The 26,250-nt window shown below is 34.8% G+C and overlaps 1 protein-coding gene across 4 annotated transcripts in view; it reads left to right on the top strand.

The window, feature by feature from the left end:
* The window catches only part of LOC131063178 (uncharacterized), a 166,821-nt gene that overhangs the window by 124,364 nt on the left and 16,207 nt on the right, over positions 1–26,250 (top strand). For all 4 annotated transcript variants that reach the window (XR_009111021.2, XM_057996965.2, XM_057996966.2 and 1 more), the window contains exon 8: positions 21,189–21,401. Coding sequence is in view for 3 of the 4 variants with exons in the window: in XM_057996965.2 (XP_057852948.2) it covers positions 21,189–21,401 (213 nt within the window). In the remaining variant the exon portion in view is untranslated. The remainder of the gene's footprint in view (positions 1–21,188; positions 21,402–26,250) is intronic.

Raw genomic sequence — 26,250 nt, 5'->3', positions numbered from 1 at the left:
ATCAAGCTTCTTCCTAAACACCTATTTGCCACCTATCATATTTTTATCATCTGGTCTTGGTACTAATTCCCAAGTCAGATTTTTTTCTATTTGGCTGATTTCTTCTTTCATAGCATTTAAGCAGCATTCATCAATTAAAGCATCAGAAATAGTTTTAGGTTCAAAATCAGTTACCAAACAATAATGCTCATCCACTTGAGCTTGTTCATCAACTTTTGCTCTTCTTCTAGTCAAGATTGCTGAATCTCTGTCATCAATAATCTGACTTTGAGGATGTCTTTTGGCGATGATCCTGGAGGGTGTATATAGAGGAGTTTCTGCTTTAGGACTTGGTTCATTCTCCTCATTTGTTTTAGGACTTGGTTCACTGTCCTCATTTGTTGCTTCTGCTTCTACAAATTTAGGAGCTTTGTCAAGTCTTACTGAAGTATCCTCCTCAACATCCTGCAAATTATCACCTAGAAGCAACTTCTCATCAAATCTCACATTAACTATTTCAACAATTTTATTCAACCTAGTATTGAAACATCTATAAGCTTTGCTATGAGTGGAGTATCCAAGAAAGATACCCTCATCAATTTTAGTATCAAAGCTTCCTAGGTTTTCTTCATCTCTCTTAATATAGCATTTGCAGCCAAAAATCTTGAAATATTTAATAGAGGCAGCCTTACCATACCAGAGTTCATAAGGAGTAAAGGTGGATTTTACCTTGATTTGCACACGGTTCAGAATGTAAAAAGCTGTGTGAACAACTTCTTTCGAATACCTGTTAGACAAATTTGTCTCATTGAGCATTGTGCGAGCCATCTCTTTGACAACTCTATTCTTTCTTTCGACCACCCCATTTTGTTGAGGTGTCCGGGGAGCAGCATATTGTCTCTTAATTCCATGTTTTTCACAATAGTCAATAAACTCTTGTGATGTAAACTAACCACCCTTGTCAGATCTTAAACATTAAGCTTTAAATCAGATTCTCTTTCTACCATTTTTCTAAAAATCTTAAATCTATCAAAAGCTTCTGATTTATGCTTAAGAAATGTAAACCAAACCATCCTTGTATAATCATCTACAAACAGCATGAAATACCTTTCACCATTGATGGATTGTGTCCTTGTTGGACCACATAGATTTGTGTGAACAAGTTGTAATGGTTTAGTGGAAGAGTGTTCTTTAGATTTAAAGGATACTTTTGTCTATTTATCTTTCAGACACTCCTTACACACAGAGTTTGATGGTTTATTCAAGATAGGTAAACCTATGACATTCTAGTTCTTATTGATTCTAACCAGATTATCAAAGTTTACATGTCCCAAGCGCTTGTGCCATAACCAATTTTCCTCTACTTGACTCATAAGACACATGCCTTCATTGTTTTCATAGTCAGTGGAGTCAAACAAGTTGTAAACATTGCCAATTGTTCTCAAACCAACAACAACAGTTTTACCTGATTTATTTTTGATAACACAACCTTGAGAACCAAAGGATACATTATAACCACTGTCACAAATTTGACTAACACTTAACAAGTTGTGTTTTAATCCTTCAACGAAATAAACATCATGGATTGGAGTGGAATCATTCAACAATAATGTACCTTACCTCTTACATGAGCTCTTGAATTGTCACCAAATCTTACAAAACCTCCATCAAAGTCTTCCAGATGAAGAAACTTACTTTTGTCTCTTGTCATATGGTGTGAACATCCACTGTCCAACACCCACAATGATTTCCTATTTGACAGAAATGCAGTCTGCACTAACATTGATTGCTCTGTGCTAGGTACAAACTTAGTTTTCCACACCTTATCAACATTTGTTTTTGATTTGTATTGAGTAGAGGTATATCCAAAAGTGTTACATTTGACACACTTCACAGTGTTTGGAAAGCCATAGGCTTGTTTGTGTCCAAACATAGGAGTTCTGTGGAGCAAAAATCTGCAAGTGTTAACCTTATGGTCAAACTTATTGTAATAAAAGCAATAGCCATGAAAGAACCCAAATTTAAGCGGTGTCATTTTGTGGTAAGCCTGAAATTGTTTTTTGTTTGCAGGCTTAGTGGTCTGTTTTGATGATTTAGCCTTTTCAAAGCCTACACCAGTCAAGTTCTTGTGCTGTTTTTGCTTGCCCAAAATATCATTTAAATGCACTGTACTTTCATACTGTTCAATTCGTTTTTGCAGATTTATTGTTCGTTGTTCTAAGGTTTCAATTTTCTTTTCTGTCATCAAGAAGAGATTTCAGATTTCCAATTGCTAAATTTGAATCATTTAACTCAACTTCTAAAATTTGATTTGAGCATTCATGGGAAGCTACTAGCTTTTTCAGTCTCTTTATTTCTTTGAGAGCACAAAGTAACTCTCCCTCAAGATCAATTTCATTTTGATCTAAATCAGATTGTTTTTCAGGTTTGCTAGTCATAGTTTTTGAAGAAGATTCTATTTCTGCCATGAATAGAGTCTCATCACCTTTACAAGTTGAGTCATCTGATTCGTCTTCAGAGTCTTCTTTTGTGAGGAGACTCTTCTTTTTCGTAAATCTATTGTATTTCTTTTTAGGGTTCCACATTTTCTTTTTGTAAAATTTTTCTGGTTTTACCTCTTCACTGTTTTTATCACTTAGAGGACATCGTGCAGCAAAGTGTCCAACTTTTCCACAATTAAAGCAATTGAAGGGTAATTTGCCCTTGTATTTCTTTTTCAATTTTCTAACAAGCAATGCTTCAATAGCATCTGAGAGTTCAGATTCACTATCAGGTTCTTCTTTCTTTTCTACTTTGAAAGCAGTCTCTTTAGAAGTGGAGGGATTGCTGCCAATCCTCATTTCATAGGCTGTAAGTGTAAATGTAATTCAATTTTCAATTCAAGATGCAAGTTATATTCAAGGTTATTTTTCTTCTTTCAAGTATATGTTATTTCTTAATATAATAAATCTGATTATTATCTGGTATGTTGCAGATGGAGAAAGAGCATTTATGAATTTCGATGTCCTCACAATCACCGATTGATATATATATATATATATATGCCAATAAGGAGGATCAAGCAATACCTTGACCGGTCATGTCTATTAGACATGACCGATCAAGATATTACTTTATCGCACCTCTTCAATCATAATCACGTTTAACCGATACCAATCGGTGTGCATGTAACTAACAAGTTTAACCGATACCAATCGCTGTGCATATAATTAACAAGTAAAACTGATATCAATCGGTATGTATGCAGTTATCAATAAACCCAATAACAATCGGTATGTATGCAGTTAACAATAAACCCGATAACAATCGGTATTCTGTGCATTAGTTAAGAACTCGATTATTAGTAAGGTTATATATATGAATCGAGGGATACGATCATAATTAGATCGTATATCATGCATACTATTATTGATATAACATAAAACGAAAATAACATATCGAAGAGTAATTAGATTTATCAGATGAAGGAATGATGACTGAAGTCTTATCATAGTCTATCGATGAGATAGATGATTGAATGAGAGACTTCATTTATCTCTCATTCAATCATTTATCTTACCGTGGCTATCATGTATCAACACTCCCTCTTAGCTAGGGAAGATAAATGAAAGACAACATATCTAGCATCACATTTCTCATGATGGTCAGTATTCCTTATGTAATCTTACTCTCTAGGGAATCATATCACTTAGACATGTGACATGAAGTATCATCAATCATCTGATACAAGAAATCACATCACCTAAGCACGTGACATGAAGTATCACCTAAACGCGTGATACAAACGTTCATCGCATCAACTTGTGGTGACAAGATATCACCCAAGCACGTGATATCAGTATTGCCTAAGCACGCAATACTTTAAGAATAAGCACATGAGAATAGTTAAATTCTCAACTTATCCAAGTTGTGGTATGTGCACTAACATTTTATCCAAATATTTTACCACAACACAATCATGGCACATCCATGGCATACCAGAGATCCAACATGATAACTGGTTTGAACATCATAAGATCGTCACCTTATAATGTCTATATACAAGTGTTCATTATTTGAGAGATCGTTACCTCTTAGACATGAACACAGGGGGTTAAACCCATAAAAGTCCTAACATGACAAAGAAGTTTACACATAAAACATCTTAATAAGTATAGGAGTACAAAGCAAATTAAATTTCAATCATACCAAGACCTTTTCTGAAGTGCTCAACTTTCACCCTTGAATGTGGTTTGGTAGGAATATCTGCTGTTTGATCTCCTGTACAAATGTATTCCAACTGGATCACATTCCTATCTACCATGTCTCGTACATAATGATATGGAATCTCAATATGTTTGGATCTATCACGAAACATCGGATTCATTGAAAGTTTTTTATACAACTTTGGTTGTCGCAATGAAGAACTGTAGGCTTCATTGGCTCACCGAATAACCCCACAAGCAGCTTCCTAAGCCACACTGCCTCTCGAGCAGCCATGAAGGCTACAATGTATTCGGCCTCAGTGGAACTCTGTGCTACTGATGACTGTTTTTTGCTAATCCAGGATATCATGGTTGAACCTAAACTGAAACAACATCCTGAGGTGCTTTTCCTGTTAGTTACACTTCCAACCCAGTCTGAATCTGTGAATCCGTATAGATCTAGTTCAACTCTCTCATATTTGAGACCAAGTTTTAGGGTACCTTGTAGATATCTCATGATATGTTTTACTGCTACCAGGTGTATCTCCTTTGGTTCACACATAAACTGACTCAAGGCATTAACTGCATAATAGATATCTGGTCTCGTATTTACAAGATACATCAAGGACCCAATCATTTGCCCTTATAGAGTATGATCTGAGGGTTGTGATTCTGCTGCTACTTCCTTAAGTTTATGAGGGTTTGTTTCCATTGGAGAGGTCATGGGTCTGCAGTTTAGCATTTCAAATCTCTTCAAAATGTCCAAGGTATATTTACCCTAGTTTAGTATAATGCCATCAAAATTCTGCCATACTTCCAAACCTAGGAAGTAATGAAGGAGTCCCAAGTCCTTCATATCAAATTCTTTAGCAAGGTCTTTCTTACACTGATCTATGAGGTGATCTTTTCCTGTGATTAACAAATCATCAACATATAAAATCAATATCAGAATATCACCTTTGTCTTGCTTATAGTAGAGATTTGGATCTGCATCATTCTTTGAGAAGCCTAGCCCTGAGAGATAAGTGTCAATTCTTTCATACCAGGCCCTGGGACCCTGTTTAAGCCCATAAAGAGCTTTCTTGAGTTTACATACATGAGATTCTACATCATGAATCTCAAACCCTTCAGGTTGCTCTAGGTATACTTCTTGTGCAATCTCTCCATTAAGAAATGCTATCTTTACATCTATCTGATGTACTTTCCATCCTTTTGCTGCTGCAATGGCTAAGACTGTTCTTACTGAGGTATATCTGGCTATAGGTGCAAAGGTTTCTTCATAGTCAATTCTTTCCTTTTGTGAGAACCCTCTGGCTACAAATCTAGCCTTGTGTTTCTCAATGCTGCCATCTACAACATGTTTGATTTTGAAGAGCCATTTGGAGGTGACAACAGATTTTTCAGTTGGTCTAGGAACAATCTCCCAAACATCATTTATCATAATGGATTGGTATTCCTCAGACATGGCATTCTTCCATACTTGATGTTTAAGTGCATCTAATACATTAGTAGGTTCAGCTTTTGAAAGATCATTCATGAGGGCAACGTAGTTGGTAAGTTTGTTAGGCCTTTTACTTTCTCTGAAGGTTTCTGAAGGAGCAACATACTTCTGAGCTTCTTCTACAGTTTTGGTAGCCCATAGTGGTCTTTTCTTGAAATTTTCTCTAGGTGGGTTTTGAGTTTCACCTTCATTTTTCTCAAGACTCTCCCTCTAAAGCTCAGGAGCAGGGTCTTTCTCTATGCTAGGGGTAGCGATATAGACTCCAGGTTCTATTGAGCTTTGGGCTCTTTTGAAGGCTATGTCTTCTTCAAAGATTACATCCCTACTCAGTTCAATATTCCTCTGACCAAGTATATAGATTTTGTAGGCCTTGGAGGTTTCACTATATCCTACAAGTATTCCCCTTTTTCCAGAAGGCCCTAATTTTAATCTTTTCTCCTTAGGTACATGAATATAGACAGGACACCCAAATATTCTAAGGTGGCTAATATCTGGCTTTGTTTTAGTAAAGACTCCTTAGGGTTTTTATCTTCAAGATGGGAGTGAGGACATCTATTTTGTATATATACAACAGTGCTTGTTGCTTCTGCCCAAAGATTGGTATTTAGATTTTGATCAAGAATCATGGCTTTGGCAGCTTCTACAATTGTCCTATTTTTCCTCTCAGCTACCCCATTTTGTTGAGGATTATAAGGTATAGTAAGCTCCCTCTTAATCCCAACATTTTTACAAAAATCTTTAAACAAATCTGAGGTGTATTCCCCCCCATTGTCAGTTCTTAAGGTTTTAATTTTATTTCCTGAGTAGTTTTCTGTTAGTGATTTAAATTCCTTAAACCTATTAAGGATCTCTTCTGATTCTTTACATTTCAGAAAGTAGATCCAAGTTTTTCTAGAGTAGTCATCAACAAATATTACATAATACAAAAATTCCCCTAAAGAAGGTACAGACATAGGTCCACATACATCAGAATGAACTAATTCTAAAACTTTGCTTGTTTTCCTAGTACTATTTTGAAAAACATCTTTAGCATTTTTACCTAGGGCACATCCCTTGCATGCCCCTGAATGATATTGCTTTAACTTAGGTAGGCCTGTGACAAGTTTTCCCATTGATGATAAAGCTCTAAAATTCAGGTGACCTAGTCTTCTATGCCAAAGTTCATTAGCATCTGTAGTTTCATGGATTAGGGCTAGGTTGGGCTTTGTGCACAGCTCATACAAGTAGCCTTGTCTTTGACCAATGGTTTTAGCTTTCTTGATAGATGAATTCTTTGGCCTAACCAACACTCTGTTGTCCATGAAGGTCACTCTGTACCCATTATCCTCTAGTGCTGATATGGAGACTAGATTTCTCTTGATGCTTGGGACATATAGTACTCCTTTAAGTTGCAATGATATGCTTGACTTCAGTTTGATAGTGTAGGTTCCAACTCCTTTGACTGGATGTGTGGAGTCATCTCTGATAGTCACTTCCTCATCATTCTCCTCTATCATGGAGTCTAACAGTTCTTTAAACCCTGTAATGTGTTTGAATGAGCCACTGTTGATCACCCAGGAGTTAACCTTGTTTGATGCTTGGTTTGTAAGTGCTGAGTAGAGTACATACTTCTCGGAGTCATCTTCCCCTTTAGATTTTCTTGCTTGGCAAATGTGGCTTGTTGTTTGGCTCTTTCCGGACATTTGGCAACATAGTGTCCGAATTTGTCACATCTGTAGCATTGAATCTGTGAAAGATCCTTCTTGAAGGTGTTCTTGCCATGACAACCTTTCCTCTTCCTAAATTGTTTCTGCTTGCTTTTCTTATTGGAGTTTGTATTTAGGACTTGAAGATCTTCATCTATACTCTTTTGTTTGATCCCTTTCTTATTTAACCTTGATTCTTCTTGGAGACAGTCTGCCTTTAGCCTTTCAAACTTTGGAAATTTATTTCTTGCACTGATGCCTTGGACGAATGTTTCCCATATACTAGGCAACTTATCTAGAGCAATGAGTGTTAATTCTTTGCTTTGGATCTCATATCCAAAGGTTGCTAGCTCATCCCTTAGGGCTGATATCCGTATGAAGTAGGCATTGACTGACTCCCCTTTTATCATAGCTATATGATTTATTTCTCTCTTTAAAGCCAAGGTTCTACTAGCATTGGATATCTCAAATGCATCTTCAAGTACTTTGAACATGTTGTAGGCCATTTCATGTTTCCTTATGATGGGCATAATATTATTCCTCACCCCATCAACTATGATTTTGATGGCCTTTTCATTTCCCTCTATCCAAGTTGCTTTGTCAGGTTCAGTCTCAAGTTCTGTAGTTTTAGTTTTTACAAATGATTCGACTTTATTTTCTCTTAGAATCATCTTAATTCTGAACTTCCATGCTGAGAAGTCATCGCCTCCTCCGAGTCTATCTTCGAATTTGATGGTGCTAGCCATTTGGAGAAATGTCATGTTGAATATATGCTTGTCTTGAATTTTCCACAAAATTGAATAGCCTCAGGTTCAATTTAACTATAGCTCTGATACCATGTAAATGTAATTCAATTTTCAATTCAAGATGCAAGTTATATTCAAGGTTATTTTTCTTCTTTCAAGTATATGTTATTTCTTAATATAATAAATCTGATTATTATCTGGTATGTTGCAGATGGAGAAAGAGCATTTATGAATTTCGATGTCCTTCTCACAATCACCGATTGATATATATATATGCCAATAAGGAGGATCAAGCAATACCTTGACTGGTCATGTCTATTAAACATGACCGATCAAGATATTACTTGATCACACCTCTTCAGTCATAATCGCGTTTAACCAATACCAATCAGTGTGCATGTAACTAACAAGTTTAACCGATACCAATCAGTGTGCATATAATTAACAAGTAAAACTGATACCAATCGGTATGTATGCAGTTATCAATAAACCCGATAACAATCGGTATGTATCAGTTAACAATAAACCTGATAACAATCGGTATTCCGTGCATTAGTTAAGAACCCGATTATTAGTAAGGTTATTTATATGAATTGAGGGATACGATCATAACTAGATCGTATATCATGCATACTATTATTGATATAACATAAAACGAAAATAACATATCAAAGAGTAATTAGATTTATAGACGAAGGAATGATGACTGAAGTCTTATCATAGTCTATCGATGAGAAAGATGATTGAATGAGAGACTTCATTTATCTCTCATTCAATCATTTACCTTACCGAGGCTATCATGTATCAACAGTAAGTATGCTTTGTAGGTTATCAAGAGACATAGTAGAAAAACTCTTCTTTTCTTCTAAGGTTGAAACCTTAGTTTCAAATTTGGGCAACAAAGTTCGAATGACCTTTCTTACAAGATCTTTTTCATCAATAGTTTCACCAAGACCTCTTCTAGAATTCACAAATTCATCAATTCTGAGAAAATAACTTGCAACAGTGTCATCTTTTTTCATTCTCAACAACTCAAACTGATGTTTGAGTGTGAGAATTTTAGATATTTGACTTTTGCATCTCCTTGATAAACAGTTTCAAGTTTGTTCCATATCTCATAGGCAGATGAACAATGCATAACCTTAACAAAGACATCCTTTGTAAAACCACACAAGATAGCATGCTTAGCTCTGGCATTTAATTCATATTGTGTCTTTGCATCAGGTGGGAATAGTAGTTGGAACAACATAATTTGTGGTCACAATGTTCCACACATTGAGATCAACAAAAACCAGGTAAGTTTCCATCCTAATCTTCCAGAACACATAATCTGTGCCATCAAAGAGAGGAGCTCTAGAAAGTAAGCACCTTCTTGTGATTGAGCCATATGAACTTCCAAAGACTAGAATCAATCCCTAGGACAGACCTAAATGAAGGGACTCTATGCTCTGATACCACTTGTTGGAAGTGGATTGACTCTGAGAGGGGGGGGTGAATCAGATTTAATAGAAATTTTTGACTCAACTTGCACAATTTAAAACTTTAATACACTTGACACCTTATATGAACATTCAACAAAGATGTAGACCAATGAACCAACTTAACATAATGATTGATTTAAGCATGTGCAGTTGACTATTCAATACATGTAACTGAATAAACTTTAAATGCTTATACACAATATGAATTGCAGATTTAATGATAGTGAATGAAAATTGCATTGATAGGATAACAAATGAATTTCAGATTGTAAAACATTTGAGTTACAGAATTATGGGCAACTTTGAATTACACCAACACAAAATGAACACAAGTATCAGAGCATATCATCTAATGAAACAAATGGAAACAATACACATGACACAAGAATTTCATGATTGGAAAACCCTCTTGGGGTAGAAAAACCACTCGTCAAAGTAATCCTTTTATTAACTCAAAGAGCACCAACTCTGTACACTGAATTTAGAAGTGTCAAATTTCAAGGAGCACCAATCCCTATGTCTCATACAATGCCAAAAAACAACTCAAGTTACAGTCACTAGTAACTTTATAATTGCAATGAATTTTGCAATCACAAAATTATCAATGAATGGAACAAGTTTGAGATAATATTATGCAATAAATCCAACTAGAAAAGATTGTCAATAAAGCTTTTCAAATCTCTGTATAACAACCGGAGAATCTTCTTTCACAATACTCTGTTTTTTGTATCAGAGTAGAACTAAACCCTTTTTCAATAATGTTTCAGTCAAAGCACTATTCAATATCTCTGTTTCTCCACAGTTTTCTCTTTTTTTATGTAACATTGTTTTCTCAAAAAAAGGTGTCCTTAAATAACAATCAAGTTTGTGTCAAAAATAAGTCTTCAAATGTAACCCTTGTGTAGGGTCCCCAACCCTAGATTAGGGTTTAAATAAATCTGAATACAATTTCATCAAAAAAATTTCAATCTGCAAAAAAATAGAAACCTATATTCCTTTATTTTTCATGAAACTGAAGAAAATTGTATTTCAAAAAGATGAAACCCTTATAAAACTCTTTTTATCCTTTACTTTCTTTTCGAATCACAGAACCCTTATTTTCTTTTTTTTGTTTTTGAAAGTAAGAGCTTAAGACAAATATTTTCATTTAAAAAATGAAACCCTCTTTTTCTTTTTCCGAAAATAAAATACTAGACTTTCTTTTTACCTTTTACTCTTCAAAGATTCAAGAACACATTGAAAATAACATAATGATATTACCTGTTGATGAAGGCAAGAACCTGAGAAATTTGATGTTGAAAATCTACAAAACAAATCGCCATAATGTTGGCCACAAAAACCACCATTCGAATCTCCATTGTCTGTAGACCAACATAACTGATATCCACAACAAATGTCCAAGCCAATGACTCACTGTAACTGCTAGAACATGTTTCACGATGGTAGCCTTCTTCAAGGTTTGAGCAAACAAAAAGAAATGCTATTGTTTGTTTGTCATTTGCTTTATATCGAACCCTTTAACAAGTTTTATATTCTTTGAAATCTGACCATTAAAATGCCGATTCCAATCCAAATCACCGATGACTGTACATATCGGTCCCACAAACTTCTTTCAAAGTGTATTAAAACTAAGCCAAATAAATATCACATCATCGGTCTAAGTAAGAACTAGGTGTCGACCCTTTGAAATATGTCGACAAGCAGTATGTAATGTGCTAAAATCATTTTAACCCGATAGCTTTCAAAGCTATAATAACAATATAAAAGAATACCGATAGCACTATAAAGTGCTATATATAAAGTGTGACTAAGCCATGCACTAAAGGTGCTAATGAAGATATGTATAAACCATAAAATTGCCTAGCACAATAGTGTGCTATGAACACATACATTATACCATGAGCAATATGTGCCATCATGAAAGCATGTTGTTAATGATATGAAACCGAACACCCGAATTGTGCTTCAGTCATAAGAGAATGTGATTATTGAATCACTGCAAAGAGATGCCATGATGCCAATCAAAAAGAACAATTCATATACCTGAACTAGTGGATCACATGAACATGGAGAGATGTGACCTTGTGAATCAATAGACTCAAAGTACCAATTTGTAAACCAATGAACATGATAGCTCTGCACATACACTGAAATCATCAGTAACACATGAGATAAAAAACTGAGCATACCAAACTGAGAGTAAATCACTGTGAACCATGTCAAACCATGTATTATGCCAATGTATATCATTTTTGTCATCAAGGACAAATACAAAGAGGGTAACAATCTCATCTTCCATTTAGTTTTCTTTAATTCCTATGCTCCATTTTTTCCCCTTCCTTCTTGTCCTCTTTCAAATGAACTCTTCTCCCTTTTATATGTCATGTTTGAGGGAGTCACAACTCTTCATAGCATGCCTCTTGACTTTTCATTAAAGTTAATTAACTTGCAACTATAGTATATTATATTTTATTATTTATCAGTGTTCCACAGGGACGCGTCCCCCCCTTATTTGTCTGTGTCTCGGAGATGGGGATGTCTTTGGGATGGGGGGACGGGGACGCGACGTCCCTGCCATCGCCACCAAAGCGCTGCCAGAGACGGGGAGACGTCTCCGCGTCTCCTAAGGAGACGTGGAGACTTCCTCAAGTCTCCTTGGGAGACGTCTTCACATCTCCATGTCTCGTTGGGAGATGTGGGGGCGTTTCTCGAGGGACAGGGAGATGCCTAGATGTCTATCGTTGCCCCACGTGAAATGCACGTTTTAAAATTAAAATTTTAAAAAAAGTGACATTTTTCATTTTTGGGGATTGGGGGTTAACCCTAATTGAATGTGGGCCCCACCCTTTCCCTAGCTACATTTTGAGTTTTGCCATATTGTCTTTGACTCTAGTCTCTTTTTTAATGCTATAGCTATTAGTATTTGTATTTGGCTACTCATTGTAATGATGAATCATGTAATCATCTTTATAGACTTTGCAATGGCATTAGATATTCATATTTTCCTTTTTTGATATAATAGAAATCTCCAATTTGACAATTTCATTTGTCAAATTTTATATAGCAATTAGCAATTAGCATTGAAGAAATCTTTGTATTTAGATTTTGTACTTCAAATTTCCTATGGTTTCATTTGAAATGTAATTCTTATACTGTTATACTGTCAAATATCTTTTCAAAACTAGGTTTTCAAGCACTATATGTATATGTATAACTATATCAGCACCACCACCCCGCCACTCCCCTGCCGCCATCCCCAAACTTAGGCCCTTGGTCCCCCGTCTCGGAAACCCGTTCCCGTGTCCCCGCGTCCCCTCGTCCCCAACGCTGGTGGAACACTGTTATTTATTTATAATTTAATTTAATTATTATTATTTATTATTTAATTCTATTTCAAAAAAGGGACATTACACCTAATATGTCATTTCCTACCCAAACCATAAATGTTGAGAGTCAAAGGGCAGCGGTTTATACCAAGGGAAATAAAAGGGTTACTAGTGTTACAAGTTTGTTAAACATGCAATCATGAGAAGTAGCTGAGTCTTATATTGCTAACTTTGTTTTTACCCATGTTATATCATTTCATATCTCACATTCTCCCTCTTTCAAACAAATGTACACATATGTGATTATTGTTAGTCATTTGAGCCCTTGGAGAAAATAAGCTATGCACCAGGCTCCTTGCTAGAAATTATTTTAAGGTGAGTGCAGTGATGATGAAAATAAGACAAACTTGGACAAGGGATAGTTGCTTTATCATTATGGATGGTTGGATCGATATCAGTTATTGATAACTCATTAATATCATTATTACATGTTTTATTGACTTATTTTCTTAGAGCTATCGATTGTCTAAGGAAAAGAAAGGATGCAAACTTCTGATTTTGGATTTTGGAGGATGCTAAAGAAAAGTTGGGCCCTCTAATGTTGTACAGTTGGTGACCAATTCGACTTGTGTGTGTATGTTTGTTGGCTTGATGGTGAAGGGTGCTTACAAGCACATTTTTAGAGCCCTTGTGTTCATGTGTTGAATGATGCATTGAAAGACATTGGGAAGGTAGGTTGGGTGAAGGCAGCATTTTGTAGAAGCTATAGACGTAAATGTTCATCTGCAACCATCACATCTCACTTGCTTTGTTTTGGACTTTTTTGAGTTATGAATTCCTCAAGCCCATGGATACTAATTATGCCAACTACTTTATTTTGTTAGAGAACGCTTGAGATATAGGAGCTTCTATAGCTAATGATGGTTAGTCCAAAGTGGGGTAGATGGCTAGAGGCAAACACAAATGAAGGAAAAAGTGTGAAACAATATATCCTTGACAATGATTGGTGATCCATAGTGGACCTAAGAAATTGTTGATTTAAATATTAAATTATTGAATAGTTAATTTATTAATGTTTCTGTCATGTCCCCTCCTTGATTGATATATATGAAACAATTATTATTTATTAATTAATATAATATAATATAATATTTATCAACAAATAATTATTTGAAATTATTAAATATTTACTTTTTTAATTATATTTATTTATCAATAATAATATTCTTGAAGTATTTAAATTAATATTATATTACATAAGTTATAAACAAATTATTAAATTATATACAGCATATTGAAAACCCAGAATGCAGCATATACATGTTGAAGACTCAGAATATATATACAACAAACTATACAGAAAATATATGTTTATAACTTTATGTTAATACATATACAACAAGCCATTTCATATTGGAAGTCGTTTTGAACACTCCATGATCATTGCTTGAGGACAAGCAATCTTGGGTGGGGCGGAATGTAATGTCCCCAATTTGAAATGGAATTTAATAATAAATAATAATAATAAAATTAAAATATTAAAAATTAAATTATAATATAAAGAATATAATTAAATATAATTAATTAAAATATAATTAAGTTCATGAATGGTTAAAAGACATGGAAGGAAAAGTTGTGACTCCCTCGACAATAAGATATAAAAAGGAGAAGAGAACCTCATTTGGGAGGGGGATAACTTGGAAATCAGAAGTGCAGATCTGATTTAAATAAGAAGTGCAGGTCTGATTGTGAAAGGTTGTGTCCCTTTCAAAGGGCAGAAATAATGAAGAGTTGCACACTTTCAAAGGGTGTTAATGGTGAAAGGGTGTGTCTCTTGCCAAAGGGCATACATGATGAAGAGGTATGACCTCTCCCTCACATTGAGAGATATAAAGAAAAAGGAATCAAAGCATCTAGAACAGCACCATGGATCAGATCAGATCAGAACTGTTATTAAGTTACAGGCAGTAACATCCTTGTTCTTGGTGGTATGCATGGGATGTGTTTAATAAGTATGCTTAATATATGAAGCCCAATAATGTTCTTATGCAGAATTGATAGTAATATTAATATGGACTGCAATATATATGACAGTCATACGTAATTTCATATATATATTCATAATACATAAGGAATATTTATACTTATAGTCTAAATAATGTTATTACTGTCAGTGTTTAAGAAGATGGGAATGAGATGTTCCAAAGAGGGACAGTCTAAATCCAAGCAATAGGTTAAGTCCCAAGATACGCTGATCCCATAATCCTTGAGGGTATAGACCCAAGATAAGTAAGGGCTTGGATCTGTAAACTTTGAGGGAACCTATTGTAGTTGGTCTCTAAGTGCTTATTAACATACGTAAACCCTTCTCCCTTAAAACTGAAGTAGTAGCAAGGTTTGATATCTATATTAAGAACTATGAATAATGAAATTAATCATCTAATGAGGAAAATAGATAAACACTTGATAATAACTATTGAAGAATATCAATCAATTTTAGTATATTGAAATAGATCAAGTAGGGGACATTACAGTTTCTAACTTTTTTTTTCCTTCTTTGTCATAACATTCATTATTTCTTATTTGATTCTTAATCCTTTTTTAAAATTTTCATTTTGTAATTTGTTTGCACATGTCTGCTCCTTCATTTCACCTGTTGTGCGAATCATAAGATATATTGGTACAGACTCTAATAGCCTTGGAGATATTTTTGAGACATTTGATAGAATGCCTAGGCAAATGAAACAAGCCACTCATGGTAGGGATCTCTCTTTGGGATTTTATTAGGAGCATATTAGGCCCATTGTGATGTGGCACTGGAATATAATGAACACCTTCCTTTATATGATAGTCTATACTCTAAATCTTAAATGGTATGTAACTAGGCCTTGATGAGTGCCTCCATCTCATCATAGAGGTCAAAGAAGGGTTCACAAAGGCCTTTCGAAAAATGTATATTTATGAGGAATCTACTTTTCTTCACACACAATGGACTAGTCTTTGTTAATCTTCATGTCCAATATTCAACAAGCCAAAGGTGAGGATGGATAGAGCTACATTAGTTCAATTGACCTTATCGGATGATGAATGTGGCATGACAATGTAATATCCCCAAATAGGATACCAAAAACAATACAATAATTTCTGCAAACTAGGGCACAAATCTGATATAAAAAACTTTTACATCTAGGGCATAAATCTGGTAATTTATTTTGCATATAAACATTTTCATTATAACCCAAAATTCTGATCAGATTTCAGTTGAGAATTAAAACTGAAGGATAGCAAATACTGATTATTATTAAACTCAGCAAAATAACAATTCAAACACTTATGGCTGCCCAAAACATTCCAAAACTAAATTTCAGACCTATCCATCAAATAAATGTGCAAATCTCATACCAAATTAGTCCAAATCTAGGTCAGAATATTTTTCTAACCCTGGCTGTCCTTCCAAAGTGATGCCGGGTTCCCAAATTGACCAGCTCTAAGTATGAAATTGATGCTCTTTAACAGCTGTCTGTAGAAAACCCAGAAATGAAGGATTTGCAGCAGTAAACATTCCCAAATCTGAGTCTCCAGCACTGATATTATGCTTAATCCAAGATGCAGCAGCAATAAACAGAAATCTCAGATCAGAAGATAACCTTATTACTGTCAAATTTGTCTTTGAATGGAGACTTAACAAATTTGCCCTGATGTAGACTCCTTTGCGGATCCACCCCTTAGGAAGAACTAGGTTTTCGTCCAGTCCTTCTGTCAAACTCCTGAAAGTTTTCGTCTCCAGAATTCACCAAAATATTTATCAGATCAGAAACATCATATCAAGCATGCCTTCTTTCTTTCATTCAGCTTCCTTATAAAGAACTTCAAGAAGCATCTAGAACATTAGGCCGACCTGGCCGACTAAAATATTTATTATATTTTGGAGAACTTTATTTAATAAAGTGACATATAATAATATTTTATTATTTAATTAAATTAATTAATATTAAGTCATCATTTAAATATATATATATATTTTTTTTGACAACTTAATAAAAATTAATTTAATTAATTGTCACTTAGAAAATTGGTGACATTACAGAAAAAGGCATATTGAAGTTAAGGATACTTGCCACTTGCTTCCATTTATAGGTTGCTAATTTCTTTTCTATAGAGAGAAATTGGTCCACGTACAACTAGATTCATTCAGTCAAGAGGAATAAGCTTACCTTTCAAAGAGCAGAGAAGTTGGTTGCCATGCACATTGTCTTGTGGCTTTATAAGTGATACTCTTGAGTATCATTAAACCCTATTTGTACAATGAGATGTTGGTCTTGAAGATGCTGCACAAGTTTGAGGAGCATAGGAGGGATTCGCTGGGGTTCCATTGGATGTGGTAGCCCTTCATAATGGTAGTGACGTAGGGATAAACTCCTATGTTAGCCTGAATTTCCGGGACGGGGACGGCAGGACAAGTTTCTGGGATGGCAATTTTTTTTGCCAATTTTGGGGATGGCTATATAAAATATAGGGAAAATTTAAAATATGTAGGGAAATTTAAATTTTCATATGAAAAATAGATAAAGCATGTATATATACATTATATTCATATGAAAACATGGTTAAAGCAGCTATATGTACATTATTGTAATGCCCCCATTTGGGATTTGTCTTAATTTAGCCCCAAGACATCAAATTTTAAAAATATAAAAGTGAGAATTGTAATTAATAATTATAATTTTATCAGAACTGAATATATTTCATTATAATATTTAATTTAATATTCTAAGAATAGTTCGGGATGGAGAACTTATCTTGATATCTTCTTGTTGTGAACACAAGCTTCACTATATATATAAATTTATTTCTTGGTATTACTTTATGTCTATTGAAATAATGTTAATTACTGATCTATATGTCTCTGTCTCTGATAATTCCCTTAGAATGAATGCGATATGGTTTGGAACTAAACTGATCTGAAAATATACGTTGTTTGTTATTTCTGGTATTTGCCTTAATGTGAATGAGATATATATTTGAGCTGATCGGTCTGTAGAGACCCTGAGGAATTACTTGTTAGCTCGTCTGGTCCAATTTCCTTTAGCATTGTAATGATCAATGGTGGCCAATCTAGTTATATAATCGCTGTGTCTGGTTTAACATTTTCTTGCTTCTGTAATGTTCTTACGATGCCATTTCTGTTGAATACTTCCTTTGTAATTGCTCCTCTTACGTCTTATGGTCTGCAAGGGTAGATTCACTCCCTTTACTTATCTTCCTTGTGCAATCTGCTATCCAAAATATAATAATTCTCCCATCTATCTGCAGAACTGAATTTATTCCTCTTTGTAACCAAGTCCCCGGGACCGGGATGTGGTTTTCAGGCCAGGGACACATCCCAGGGTTACACAGATAGACTCTGATTTTGATACAGTGTTAGGAGATGCTGATTTTGGGCAGCAGCATATTTTCTTTATTTTGGTCATTTTGTAGTTGAAACTTGCAGCCTTTGGACATTTTATCATTTATATAATATATATGCACATAGGCAATGAAGGCAATGAGATTTTGTTAAATTGTTTGTTGTCTGTCTGTGTGTGTCACACAGACAGACAGACAGATATATAGACTGTCAGACAGATATGTAATGCATATTCATCAGAACCACCCAAGTGCTGATGCATACGAACACTCCATGAATTCGAAAGTACATCTAGTATTGGCGCCACAATGCTAGGTTTTGTCTTGATATTTTTGGATTTATGATAGGACGATAAGTTATTCAAGTGTAGCATGCAAAATGTGATCAATAATGTGTACATTCCTTTGTATACACCACTTGGACTAATCCCTGTGCAACTATTTTATCTTTGTTTACACACAAACAATGCACTCTTTCCTATGACATTTTACTAGAATTTTACAGTTTTCTATAATTTGGCTTATAGAGAGAATTTTGTTCAATCTTTTAATACGCCTAACATTTTATACAGAAGTTTGATGCAATCATTGAGTACGATTCTTATATAGCAATCATTGAGTACGATTCTTATATCAAATATCCTTTAAATTGTGTCCGACTTTCTGTCACCCAACAACATAATCCCTTGCAACTAAGTTGACATGCTAGTCCTTTCAACACATGAAGTGTTTGGATGTATTTGTATCAAAGAAACAACAACTTCTTTTTAACACTTTCTGAAATAGCCATCAATGTAAATTCCTCACGGTCTTTGTTAGTAGTGTCTGCCATATTAACTTCATTCTGTTGCCTGTGGGATAAATCATATTGTCAGTTCCTGCAATCATTTTTCAGTTGACCGAATTTTTGACAATAGAAGCATTGTACCTTTCTCTGTGGTTGTGAAATGGAAGAAAGAGAACTGTGATTTGTACCCTGAGATGTGTAGCAAGGGCACTTATTGAACTCTCAAAAGAAACTCCACTTATTTTCTCTTATCATTGTTCCCTCTGCAACAAGTATGAATTGACCTTGTCAAAGTTCAATGTTTGGCTTTCCACTAATAGGTTTAGAGTCTCTACAAAGGTCTCATAGGTGGGTGGCATATTGTTAATGGTCAGATATACCATATGTTGTCTACTGGTTTGTTGATAGTGGCAAGTTGATCACTCAAATCCTTGATTTTTAGATATTTTGACAGACCCACCCTCATGGAATTTTGTACAAAATGATAGATATTTTAAACATAAGACTTGACCTTTTTTTGAGATTTGATATTTGTTTTTTAGATTTTCCCATAATGTAAATGCAGATGTGCCATTACGGACTACAGGGATTAAATCCTCAGACATGCATAACTTCAGTAAAATAGGACTTCTTAGTGACGCTTATCAAGATCATTTACAATTGTGATTTGTGAGTATCTTGTAGCTCCAGATATTATAATTTTCCCTAGTGAGTTTATGTGGTTCCAACAACACCAAAATTTGAATGTTTGCCATTACCCTAGCAACCCTAGAAATGTACTTTTCTCGAAACTTTAACCACTTCGTTTTGATTCAGAAAATTTCAATATGATCACATTTTTTTTTTGAGCCCTACTCATATTTTGCAAATTCTCTTTTAGAAGGAAACCTTGGGTTTTTATAATTATTTTTTGATACCAGAAGGAATTTGAAAACAAGACAGCACCTAAAGATAAAATGCCCTAGCCACAACTGCAAGACATGATCTTTTCAAACCTGCAAATCTGCCTTAAAAATTGTGCTTCAGAAATTTGTGAAAGTTTAAACCTTCGCGTGGCCTCTTAAACCAATATTTTTGTCTGATGCCCTAGTTGCAACTTTTCTGCAGGTTGTAAATTTTTTTACTGGAAACCTGCCTAAAAATGGCTGAATTTCTGCACAATTATTAATTGAAATAAGTGACTTTGGTGACATTCTGCATCTTATGTGACTTGCAAATCGCTAAAATGATTTGTTTTATCTACCACACATCCTGTATGACCTATGAATCACAATTTTCTGCATGAAAATGGGATTTTTCGTGTGCCCTAGCCAACCTTGTGATCTTGACCTATAATCATGACCTTCTCGACTTCACTTGTGCAATTGAACCCACCTGGCTCTGATGTTAGTATGTGCCAGGGAAATAGATGAGAGAAGAGGTGTGCTGCTCAAAGAGAGAGCAACATATCGATTAATAAATGTACTGTTATGACCAACTCATTTAAGAGTTACAACTACCAAATTAATGGCAGGACAACAGGCTTATTAAAGAGCTGCAACAGATACAACGACCAAGCTTAATGACCTTCACTTAACTACCTAATTTATTCCATCATTGTTCTAATACACTCTAATATATATACCAATATCAGACTGCAAAGCTCTGATTAATTGGTAATTCTGGTCATGCTGGGAGATGAAGTTTCGCTATCTTGTTATTAATGCAAATTTTACTTTGTACTCTAGAATTTACTTTAAGTCAATCCTTTCCTAGAATAATTTTGTTTTTGCCTACTGTATGAAGTAGGGTAGTGAATGTTCTGGAGGTTAAGCAGTTTTACTTCCAGCAAATTAAGCTCTTGAAAGGGCAGATGAAACTAAGTCGGCACCTGCAAATTTCAAATTGAGTTGCTTCCATGCATGATTTTTTGTAGTGGTAGCTTTGCTTTTACATGGAAGTACTTTTCATCTTGAATCTGTATTCTCCACTTGATAAAATATGCCTTTTAAGGGAAAAGACTTATATGGCGAAGGTAGAAAAATTATTTTAATTGACTTTCCTGAGGTTTGCACTCTTTCTTAATAGGCTTATAACAGAATTTTTGCTTTTAGGTAACTGTGGTAAATCCAGCAATGGAGTCAGCATTGGAAATTCTGAAGAAATTTGCTGAGGATGTCTATTTTCAGAGAGTTCAAAAGAGCAGGTTGAGTCATGGAGTTGCTTGGAGGCATCCACCAAACCTTACTGATAATGAGAGGTGTTGTCAATGGGCGAAAATCCAGCTGATAGATTTTATTGAAGCTTTTTCTAATGCTGAATTTGGGGTTAGTTGCCTCTGTCTGAATTTTAATTTATTTGTTTTGCAGTTTCTTCTCTTACCATTTTGTGGCTCTTGTTTTCTGGGTGAAGAGTTAGCTTTGGCCTAGAAATTCTGCTTATATTCTTATGCCATGGTGTCAAAGCATGTCTGTTTCTAAAATAATTATGTTTATCATCAACTCGTCATTAATATTTTGGTACTAACTTTTAGGAACATTCTATTTCCTTGGTAAGTCATACTTGGGCTTCATTTTGTGTGAGAATATATTGTTTTCTAAAGCGAGAAAAATCAGTGATGTCTGGATATCCTTTAGAAGTAGGGCCTCCTAGTGAGGTGTTTTGGCCGTCACTGTGTCCTGGGTATGTCGCAGGGCTCTGGGATATGTCCCTGTGTAACTCTGTGAATTACCCACAGAGGAAAGTTTCATCAATGTGGATCAACCAAAATGGTTAATGAACAGAAATATATAGAAAGTAAACATAAAGCTAGCGAGCCTCTAAAACACCGAAAACCTGAGGGCTGCTGTCACAGTGTCCTGGGGATGCCAAAGGGCACAAGGACATGTCCCTGTGTAACACTGTGAATTACCCATTTAAAGAGGGGAATTTCATTAATGTGGATTGACCAAAATAGTTAACCAACCAAAACATATAGAAAGTAAACATAAAGAAAGAGAGCATCTAAAGCAAACAAGGCTTCTGGTTAGCAGACATTTCAAGTAGTGAAAACTATTTAGCTTTCTCCCAGCTAGAAGCTTAATTAGAATTGGACCAGTTTGATGATTGGTATCTGTATCAATTTTGGGTCAAATAGTTATAAATCTAGTTTAAACTGGATAGAAGGTTGAGAATTTATACTGTTATCCAAAGAAGCATGCATTTTCAAGTCAAGCTTAGCATCTGGTGACTTCATTTGGTATGTTTTTCCCAGAAGGGGCAAGCTCAAAAGAGCTATATATCTGATCAGATTGAAGTGTGAGGTTTGCTGGAATTAAGCAATTTGATTGTCAATAAGGCCTTTGATTAAAACTGATAGAACAACCAATCTTTAATTGGTTCTACCTTCTACAATAATGGAGTATTTAATATAATTTAGGCTGTTAAGTGTTATGGTTCCAAATCTATTTTTATGAACGTACAAGTTCCTATTGTGTGCACAAACTCTTATGGTGCGAGTCATGCCTGAGACGAAGGTCAGATCCTTAAATGTAAGCAATAGTTAGATCAACATTCTAAGTCAAGAATTGTTTGTTGACGCATCTAATTGAAAACCCAAATCCTCCAAAGGAGATGCACAAGTCAGCATACATTCTAGCATTTAATACTCTGGTCTTATGACTTATCCTTTCTACCTCCTAGCAATCTCTTTGCCCTGAAAACCAAAGATAACAGTCTCAGGTATGTTGATAGGGCCTTCAATTGCTTAAAGCAACATTGGACAAATCAAAATCAGGCTTACCTGTGTCTTTTTCACTATCCAGACTTGTCACTTCCTGAACCCATGACCTCTAACCAGAGTACATGGAACTATATTCAAAGGTGGTGCAATATTTCTTTTAGTAGAGTTAAGTTCACTGCTTGTTTGGTGATTGTGTGCATTGGAAGACAAAATGCACCAAATTTAATGCTGACAGGAATCTGTATGGTGCCTCCCAAGCTGGCTTTGGCCATCCTGGACGGTCCTTCACTAAATGGCTGATATTGACAAACATGTAAAGATAAGTCTCTAACTACTTGCCAAAGAATAAAAAAGTCAAGCAAAATTCATCAAGTATGGGATTTGCTGAGTTCACTATTATTCTTGGTAAGCGTAAACTCCCTTCTCCTGGGACTTTTGTTCCGGAATTAATTTCTCAAATTTACTCATGCTGCTGAGCTCATATCTATTTCTGCATGCTACCCTTTTCTACTTTCCACCTCCAAGAGCTGCACTCTTCAATCCCATGTCTCCTAGAATAGCATTCCTCAGCTCTGTTTCATCCTCAACCCATGAAATGTGTTCTTCACCTGCTGATTGGTGAATCAAACAACTTCTACAAAGAGGAAAGTGTCAACTCAAACACCTAGCACACTCTGAGACAACTTTTTGTTTGGCATTGGCTAATTGTTGATTTATTGAAGTTATGGAGAAGCAAGACAAATAACAGAAATTCAATCAAGAATATACCAATTTGCTGGTGCAAAATTTAAGAGAATAAAAGAGGATTGGAGAGGAACAATTAAGAACTAGGTATTCTTGTTATAGCTTTTAGCAGGTCTGCAACATGGCTGAGGCAATGGTGTAATAATTCCCTGTGCATTAGGGGAATAAAATATACAAAAAATAAATTAGGTTTCTGTTCTAGAATATAAGTATATAGTTTTAGAAAGAAATTAGTCAGTAGAAGAATAAGTCCGCTTCAGACAGGAGACTTAGTCGAAGCTAAATTTTAAGAGTTTAGTTGGAAACTAAGTTAAAGAAGCACATAACTAACATGCAGTTAGACTTTCAGTTATGCAAACAGACTCGTGCTCTCTTTTCAGCCCTCTTTATTTATGGGTTCAGAATAATCATTTCAGGTAGCTGGAAAATCAGATATGCAGAATGCTGTAGCAGTTTGACCTGAAGCTTGGTTGTTTTCACCAACTGGCAATGCCTTACTTCAGAGCTTGGGCTGTTTCATTAACTCTAGAGCAGATTTATTCCTTTCAAGGTTCATGTCTCCTACTCTTGGCTAAGTGATAATGATCCAGATGAATAATAATCTTCTTGAATTTATGTATTGTAAAATTTTGTGGCTATTATAGTATAGATTGTAGAAAGGACCATTGCACTTGGAGTTGTCAAGCAAAAAAATATAGTAACCTCTTTCATTAGCAAGTCTGTCAGATTAACACTCAATCTAGTGATGATGAACTTCAGCGTGTTGGGTGCAAGCATGATAAACTAAGTTCTTCATTAATTTTACCATTCCTTGATTGCCACTTAAAAGTGGAACAATGTTATTAAGTTGTGGTTCACTCAAAACTTGGTATAATATAACCATACTAATTCCCAACTAGCATGATAACTACTTTGTATTCTGCTTTGAAGTTCAATCTACAGTGTGTTGAAGTTTACCTTGCAACGAAACAAACTCCTAAGCCCAAGGAGAAGATATAGTTAGTTGTTGATCTCTGAACATGAATTGAGCTGACCCAGTTAGAGTTTGTACACCCTATCAACTGGAAATCATAAAACCTTTGATAGAGAATGTCAAAGTCAGGAGCACCTTTGACGTAGTGCAACACTTGTTTTGTTGCTTGACAATGGATAAGGTTTGGTTGGGCCAAAACTAAGAGAAATAACTAATGAGAAAACAAGGGTCCAGTCATGTGGATGCAAGATATATCAAATTAAACCACCAATTGTTTGTAGAGTGATTCATTGAATATGGATGCATCATCATAGGCAAACAACTTTAGCTCAATCTTCATAGGTTTAGTGGAAGGATTACAATCAACCGTGCAAAAGTGTTCCGCAGAACTCAAGGCATACTTGAACTATACAAATCAAATAATATTATTATATTCTATGTTCCACAAAGTTTCTTGGATGAGGATGATAAGGGACAGGGAGATGTATTTTTGGGATGGTTGGGATGGGAGGCCAGCTATTTTTTAGGCAATGACAGTGAACAACAATTTAAAATAAGGGAAATTTAGAAAAATATAGGAAATATCAATAATTCACATATAATGCATTCATCATATAAATCATAGAACTATATTGCATAACATTAGAGCTGAATTGAGAATTCACATGAGAGTTGACATACAGATTAACAAAATTTCATTACATTCACTGGTAATGTCCATATCTATCATATAAAAATTACAATAGATGCCCAAAGGCTACAAGTAACAACTAGAAAATTATGAGATAGAAAAAGTGACACTTGCATCAGTGATATAAAATTCTTAAATTTGTTGACAACATTACTATTCTATTCTGTCAAAATGGTTTGACTCTCTATAATTATGTAGATTCGTATTAAGCATTCTATTCTATCTCATAAATTTAACATTGCTTTTCATTTGAAGGGAAATAAGTTATAATCTCTTCAATAAATAGCTAAGTCAGCATGGGTAAGAGTGGTGTGAACTGTCATCATTTTATTGCTTCTTTTTAAAGGAATTTCTATGGAGAATATGAGGTAGGTGAACTGTTGCGAGGAGGAGACAATACAAGTCATACTCTTGCCCATAGAGGTTCTCCACTTCAACTCCTACTTTAACCTAAGCTCATGAATTCTTGTGAGATAGATCATATTGTCATTACTAGCATTCCTTTTTTATACTCTCAAACTTTTGACAATGATAACACTTGACTTCTGTATGTGAAAATTTAAATATTAATTTCTATATATTATTTTAATAGCCACCTCCTCAATTTCCCCAAAATTTGAATTTTTTTGGCTGTCACTAAAATTTTGTCCCCGTATTTTCCCATCCTGAAACACAAAGAAACAATGGTAAATGCAAATCATTTTGAGTAATTGTTATTATTAATGGTTAGAGGAATGGTTATGGTTGCCAAGTCATCTTTCATGTATGATAGTTAATGAAGAATATTGATTGCTCTACCCATGCTACGATGCAATTAAATGGAAAGTTTCACTGTAGAGCTAGAGAATTGAATCTGAAAAGTCTTAGGGACAAAGAAAATTGTCTTCTCCATTGATGACATGAAAATCATATGATGATTATGGTATGGATTATTGAATCAATGTATTGTCATAAAAAAATCAGCTTATTGTATTCGCTTTTTAACATTTTGTTTCCTTTATTATTTTAATAGTTGTCTCCTTGACCTCAAAATTTGGGAATAATTTT

The sequence above is a fragment of the Cryptomeria japonica genome, chromosome 11, assembly GCF_030272615.1.
Source record: "Cryptomeria japonica chromosome 11, Sugi_1.0, whole genome shotgun sequence".
NCBI lineage: Eukaryota > Viridiplantae > Streptophyta > Pinopsida > Cupressales > Cupressaceae > Cryptomeria > Cryptomeria japonica.
This window is presented reverse-complemented; position numbering and strand designations above follow the sequence as displayed.